At 45.8% G+C, this 7,414-nt stretch overlaps 1 protein-coding gene across 2 annotated transcripts in view; it reads right to left on the bottom strand.

The window, feature by feature from the left end:
* Positions 1 to 1,051: 1,051 nt before the first annotated feature.
* Positions 1,052 to 7,414, bottom strand: part of LOC112069857 (SRSF protein kinase 1) — a 122,038-nt gene continuing 115,675 nt past the window's right edge. For both annotated transcript variants that reach the window (XM_070438743.1, XM_024137239.2), the window contains exons 12-16: positions 4,754 to 4,854; positions 4,142 to 4,249; positions 3,271 to 3,340; positions 2,794 to 2,886; positions 1,052 to 1,597 (exon numbers count right to left, since the gene is read on the bottom strand). In XM_070438743.1, the coding sequence (XP_070294844.1) occupies positions 1,413 to 1,597; positions 2,794 to 2,886; positions 3,271 to 3,340; positions 4,142 to 4,249; positions 4,754 to 4,854 (557 nt within the window). In that variant the 3' untranslated portion in view covers positions 1,052 to 1,412. The remainder of the gene's footprint in view (positions 1,598 to 2,793; positions 2,887 to 3,270; positions 3,341 to 4,141; positions 4,250 to 4,753; positions 4,855 to 7,414) is intronic.

Below are 7,414 nucleotides of genomic sequence, written 5' to 3'. Positions count from 1 at the left end.
GACTCAAACAATTTCAACACCGCAAGTGGCACCCTATTCCCTATATAGTGCACTACTTTTGAACTGGGCCCTTAAGAATCGGGTCAAAAGTAGTGCACTGTGTAGGGAATAGGGTGCCATTTGGGACGTAGACAGCCCCCTCTCCTTTATAACGTACACCGTTGAAACAGCAGCTCCTAAAAACTGTACAGCCGCTGTTCTGTAGAGGGAAAGCAGAGAGCCACGGTCAACGTATTTAGTACAGATATGTACAACACAGGGGTCCAGATATGGCACCGTGTTCCTAACTTTATAGGGAACAGGGCGGCCATTTTTGGAAGGCAACCACGACCTTCTGAATAGAAAATAAAAATCTGATTTTCTGGAATCAGATACAGTAGTACCCATTCTGATAATTTTGTGAAAGTGGATAATTGATTCATGATATTGTATCACACCATCTAGCTAACACCCAAATCATTTTTTTTCCTTTCTCTGAGGCAAACCTTGTGTGGAACGTTAAACACCACAGGAGAGAACATATGAAACATGGTTATTCAGTAGCATTAGTCATGGTCTGTGGACCCATGCAGGTAACAGAAAGTAGTAAATTAAAATTGAGTTCATGGTACTGTCCCCACATTGTGCGAAGTGCTATTACAAAGCTGCTACCTGGAGCGAGACAACGAAGGGACAGGGATGATGTCACAGAACCACTTACGGAACCAGACGGTTCCATTCCGTTCAGGAAGTTTCAGTTCATTCACATCGGTTCCCAGTTCAGGAAGATCTCATGGAGAATCCTTAGAATCTATGACAGTCCAAACCTTCTTTATCGTATTCTAGGCAGCTACGCTTCCCCACAAAACACACAATAAATATATGTTTTGTTATTGAAGGAAAGATTCAAACTAACCTCTATCAATACTGTACATAGAACAAAACTATTCTGATGTGCTAGTCTAGTGGTAGACAGTTGGTGTTCTGGTGATACGATCCATTGGAGGTCTGTACTTAACTCTGACAGGTGTGTGCATATTCAATCAAACAAGACAAAAACTAAAAGACAGGATACTCTCAGAACAAAACGTGTTACCAGGTGTCATCGTTGGTACAGAGAGAAAAGAGAGGGAGGAGAGAGAAAAGACGTTGATACTCAAGTGATATCCAGTCAGTAGAAACAAGGAACCGAATAAGAGACAAACAGATAAGAGTTCTACTGGATTATACCTGGGACACTAGGGTGTTCAGCAGCCAGTCTAGTGTGTGTGTGTGTTGAACCACTAGGTGGAGATGCAGTCATAGTGAAAGCCCTGGCTCTCCGTTGAGGTGTGTGTTTATGTATGTTTGAATGTGTGTATCGAAGAGTGTATGCGTTAGTGTGTTTATGTACATGTCTGCTGCTTGTGACTGTGGTAGCGCCCGGGGATCCTCTAGGGGGCGATCCATGCGTGTCGGAGGCACTCCGCAGCCGTGGCTCTCTTCTCTGGTACCAGGTCTAACATCGGGAGCAGGAAGCTGGAGAAGGTAGCTGCCTCCTCTTTAGACCACTCATACTTCTCCACCAACACCTCCAACAGACCCCACGGCTTCAGTTTGGTGATGTGCCGGAGGTCCCCTACAGAGAGAGAGGGAGTTCACTACACACATACCGCAGAAAGATAAAACAGAAAGACATACACCCTCACACTTAGACAAGCCTCAACTTTAAACCAAATCAAACAACGCAGTTAAGAAAATATTTACAAAAATCTAGTAAAAAATAAAGAAAATTGAAAACAAACAAATACTTTAAAGAGCAACATTAAAATAACAATAGCGAGGTTATATACAGGAGGTACCAGTACAGAGGCAATGTGCAGGGGGCACTGGTTAGTTGAGGTAATATGTACATGTTGGTAGAGTTATCAAAGTGACTATGCATAGATAATTAACAGAGTAGCAGCAGAGTAAAAATGGGGGAGGGGGGGATTAGCTGTTCAGCGGTCTTATGGCTTGGGGGTAGAAGTTGTTAAAAAGCCTTTTGGACCTAGACTTGGTGCTCCGGTACTGCTTGCCGTGCGGTAGCAGAGAGAACAGTCTATGACTGGGTGGCTGGAGTCTGACAATTTTTAGGGTCTTCCTCTGACACCGCCTGGTAGAGAGATCCTGGGTGGCAGAAAGCTTGGCCCCAGTGATGTACTGGGCCGTACGCACTACCCTCTGTAGCACCTTGCGGTCGGAGGCCAAGCAGTTGCCATAGTAGGCAGTGATGCAACAAGTCAGGATGCTCTCGATGGTGCAGCTGTATAACTTTTTGAGGATCCATGCCAAATCTGTTCAGTCTCCTGAGGGGGAATAGGCTTTGTCGAGCCCTCTTCACAACTGTCTTGGTGTGCTTGGACCATGATAGTTTGTTGGTGATGTGGACACTGACAAGCTCATAACCTGCTCCACTACAGCCCCGTCAATGAGAATGGGGGCGTGCTCGGTCCTCCTTTTCCTGTAGTCCACAATCATCTCCTTTGTCTTGATCACGTTGAGGGAGAGTTTCTTATCCTGGCACCACACGGCCAGGTCTCTGACCTCCTCCCTATAGGCTGTCTCATCGTTGTCAGTGATCATGCCTACCTAACACTGTTGTGTCGTCGGCAAACTTAATGGTGTTGGAGTCGTGCCTGGCCATGCAGTCATTAGTGAACAGGGAGTAAAGTATGGGACTGAGCGAGAAAGTTACCTACGCAAAGACCTTGTATAGGAAAGAGCAAAAAGACAGAAAAACATCACATACACTAACAAACACAGTAAGAAACAGCAGATGTAACGTTTGTTTACCTTTCTTGGTGAAGAATTCCTTGGAGTATTTTCCTGCTAGGATCAGCTTCCTAGGAACTTTACCCAGCAGCTCAATGATCAGCGCTATGTGGTCTACACACAGGATGAAGAAAGGAGAAGTGAATAACACAGACGTCCAGAATCCTCCCTGGGGAGACAGTAGCAGGATGACATGGGATGCCAGTGTCTAAAGTAGGGCCCTGTGTTTTGTGCAAACATGACATGCTTGGATTTGAACCTTTATTTAAAAATACTGACCCCTTTTCTTTTTATGTCAGACTGTCCTGCACCACCCTCAGCCAACTGCTTTTCATTTTCACTTCTTGATTAAGCTTAAAATACAGGATAAACTCTTGCTATGTCACATTAAATCGCTCAAAACACAGGTCCCTAAACTTTGAGGTACAAAATATGACAGACTTTTTAAAAGGCACAATCTGTAAGACTTAAATAAGAGGGGGGAGAGGTGGAACATGCCTTCATCTCTGGTGTAGTCCTGTCCAGAGTGAGGCTCAAACAGGTAGTCTCCTGTAGCCAGCTCAAAGGCCTGGTTAAAACACACAGTCACAACAGTTCATATACAACACACTACCACAAAACATTGTATATAAACACAGTAAAATAACTTGTCCTTGTACCATTACTGTCCTGTCCTCTGTGTTTTCCCTCCATAACATCTCTCACATTCCTTTGTGGTTTAACAGCCTTCTGACTGTCAAGGAAGGCTGATCTCCTGTGTGAGCGTGTCCTTCAGGGAACGCTCTCCTTTATGCGTCTGTAACTAATGAAGTAGACCATAGCCAGCCCTTATTGTTGTTTTGAAACGCTCAGTCATACCAGACAGGGTAGACTGATGACTAGCCAGCCGGGCAGCTCAATACAAGCCCATATCAAAGCACTGTCTGCTAGGCAGTTAGACTTACTGAGGCTATACATTTACTGAGGTGTTTCAAGTTCCTGGGGGACCTCCTTAGGAAACTAACCCATTTATTAAACATGCTTGTATTTATAAGTTATAACACGCATTCATTTTTCGTGGTGCAGTGTGGTGCAGACTTTGTGGTGCAGACTTAGTCAACATCATACAGCCCACCTGACCTGCGGTATTTCTAACAGATGAAAAACACAAACATTCCACGTTCATTTCAACTGACAGGAACACAGAAACATTCCAACTGACAGGAACACAGAAACATTCCAACTGACAGGAACACAGAAACATTCCAACTGACAGGAACACAGAAACATTCCAACTGACAGGAACACAGAAACATTCCAACTGACAGGCATGTTTTGGGTTGATATTACATGCATGAGAGAGAGAGTGTGTGTGTGTGTGTCCACCCACCATTGCAGCAGTGCTCCAGATATCAGCAGGCGTCCCGTAGCCCGCTCCCATCAACACCTCCAGAGAACGGTACTGACGAGTTTGGATGTCATCTGTAAAGTGTTTGTGCTGAGGGATGGAGAGAGAGACAAGGAGAGAGAAGGGTTCACTGATCTGAAATGACTGGTATTAGTAAAACTGTTGCTAATTCAGTCATTAGTTTCATCATCTGATCGTTTGGAGTTGATGAGAAGTGGAACTTCCTGATTAATAATTAAAACCTCTTAAGGATCAAACCTCTTTTTCTTTTCAATTTTGGCCAAAAAACAACATACCCAAATCTAAGTGCGTGTAGCTCAGGACCTGCAGCAAGGATATGCTGATTCATGACACCACTTGAAAGGAAACACTTTGAAGTTTGTGGAAATGTGTAACTAATGTAGGTAGGAAGTATAAAAAGATGCATTTAAATGTTTTTAAACAGTCTGGTCCAGTGGTCCAGGGGTCTAGGGTGGTCCAGGGTGGTCCAGTAGTCTAAGCCACTGCCTCCAGAACATCCACCACTGCAGAATGGGTGCCATGTCAACCCACTACTATTTCAACACCATCTTGCAGAATGTCTGATGTACTCACCACCCAGCAGGCGTTCCCCAGGTCGGCGATTTTGATCTGGATCTTGTCTGCATTGAGAGGTTCCAGAGGGTTGACCAACAGACTACCTGCTGCTACTTTATCTACAGACAAGAGAGAGAGAACGAGAGATGGACAAGGAGAGAGGAACACAATGCATTAGCCAAGTGAACATACCGACATGACCAAAAGTAAGTGGACACCTGCTCGTCGAACATCGCATTCCAAAATCATGGGCATTAATATGGAGTTGGTCCCCCCTTTGCTGCTATAACAGCCTCCACTCTTCTGGGAAGGCTTTAAACTAGATGCTGGAACATTGCTGCGGAGACTTGCTTCCATTCAGTAACAAGAGCATTAGTGGGGTTGGGCACTGATGCTGGCCGATTAGGCCTGACTCGCAGTCGGCGATTCCTCCCAAAACTGTTCGATGGGGTTGAGGTCAGGGCTCTGTGCAGGCCAGTCAAGTTCCTCCACACCAATCTTGACAAAACATTTCTCTACGGACCTCGCTTTGTGCACGGGGCGGCAGGTATCCTAGTGGTTAGAGCGTTGGACTAGTAACCGAAAGGTTGCAAGATCGAATCCCCGACCTGACAAGGTAAAAATCTGTCGTTCTGCCCCTGAACAAGGCAGTTAACCCACTGTTCCCCTGAACAAGGCAGTTAACCCACTGTTCCCCTGAACAAGGCAGTTAACCCACTGTTCCCCTGAACAAGGCAGTTAACCCACTGTTCCTAGGCCGTCAATGAACAAAAATAATTTGTTCTTAACTGACTTGCCTAGTTAAATAAAAGGTAAAAGAAAAAAATGTATTGTCATGCTGAAACAGGAAAGGGCCTTTCCCAAACTGTTGCCACAAAGTTGGACGCACAGAATCGTCTAGAATGTCAAGATTTCCCTTCACTGGAACTAAGGGGCCTGAACCATGAAAAACAGCCCCAGACCTTTATTCCTCCTCCACCAAACTTTACAGTTGGCACTTTGCATTGGGGCAGGTAGCGTTCTCCTGGCATCCGTCGGACTTCCAGATGGTGAAGCGTGATTCATCACTCCTGAGAACGCGTTTCCATGAAGCTCCCGACGAACAGTTCTCGTGCTGACGTTGCTTCCAGAGGCAGTTTGGAACTCATTAGTGAGTATTATAACCGAGGACAGACGATTTTTACGCATTACGCACTCAGTGGTTCCATTCTGTGAGCTTGTGTGGCCTACCACCTCGCGGATGAGCCATTGTTGCTCCTAGACGTTTTCACTTCACAACAACAGCACTTACAGTTGACCGGGGCAGCTCTAGCAAAGCAGAAATTTGACGAACTGACTTGTTGGAAAGGTGGCATCCTATGACGGCGCCACGTTGAAAGTCACTGTGAAGAGAGGAAAGAGAGGAGGAGGAAAACGAAGAGGAGATTGAAAGAGTACTGAAGAGGTGATATTAGAAGCACTTAGGAGGTGGTTAGTGGGGAGACTAACATACCGCCGCGCCTACAGATAACACTACAGATACCGCCACGCCTACAGATAACACTACAGATACCGCCTTGTCTACAGATAACACTACAGATACCGCCACGCCTACAGAGTAGACACTCAAGATACCGCCGCGCCTACAGATAACACTACAATAACACTACAGATAACCAGCCACGCCTACAGATAACACTACAGATACCGCCGTCTACAGAAACACTTACAGATACCGCCGCGCCTACAGATAACACTACAGATACCGCCGCGCCTACAGATAACACTACAGATACCGCCCTTGCCTACAGAAAACACTACAGATACCGCCTTGACTACAATAACACTACAGATAGCCGCGCGCCTACAGATAACACTACAGATACACCAGATACCGCCGCGCCTACAGATAACACTACAGATACCCACGCCTACAGATAACAACTACAGATACCGCCTCCTACAAGAAAACACTACAGATACCGCCTGCCTACAGATAACACTACAAGATAACACTACAGATACCGCCGCGCCTACAGATAACACTACAGATACCGCCCGGCCTACAGATAACACTACAGATACCGCCGCGCCTACAATAACACTACAGATACCGCCGGCCTACAATTAACACTACAAAAACACTACGATACACTACAGATAACACTACAGATAACCTCAAAGCCTACAGATAACACTACAGATACCGCCGCGCCTACAGATAAACACTACAGATAAGCACTAATACCCCCGCTACAGATAACACTACAATACCGCGACCTACAGATAACACTACAGATACCTACAGATAACACTACAGATACCGCCGCGCACTACAGATAAACCACTACAGATACCGCCGCCGCTACCAGATAAACACACAGAACCGCCTTGCCTACAGATAACACTACAGATACCGCCTTGCCTACAGAAACACTACAGATAACACTACAGAACCGCCGCGCCTACAGATAACACTACAGATAACACTACAGAACCGCCGCCGCCTACAGATAACACTACAGATACCGCCTTCTACAGATAACACTACAGATACCGCCACGCCACAATAACACTACAGATACCGCCGCGCCTACAGATAACACTACAGATAACACTACAGAATACCGCCGCGCTACAGATAACACTACAGATACCGCCTTGCCTACAGATAACACTAACAGATACCGCCTTGCCTAC

Source organism: Salvelinus sp. IW2-2015, unplaced genomic scaffold (assembly GCF_002910315.2).
Source record: "Salvelinus sp. IW2-2015 unplaced genomic scaffold, ASM291031v2 Un_scaffold1135, whole genome shotgun sequence".
Lineage (NCBI taxonomy): Eukaryota > Metazoa > Chordata > Actinopteri > Salmoniformes > Salmonidae > Salvelinus > Salvelinus sp. IW2-2015.
The sequence above is the reverse complement of the archived record's forward strand: the minus strand, read 5'-3'. Positions and strand labels throughout refer to the sequence as shown.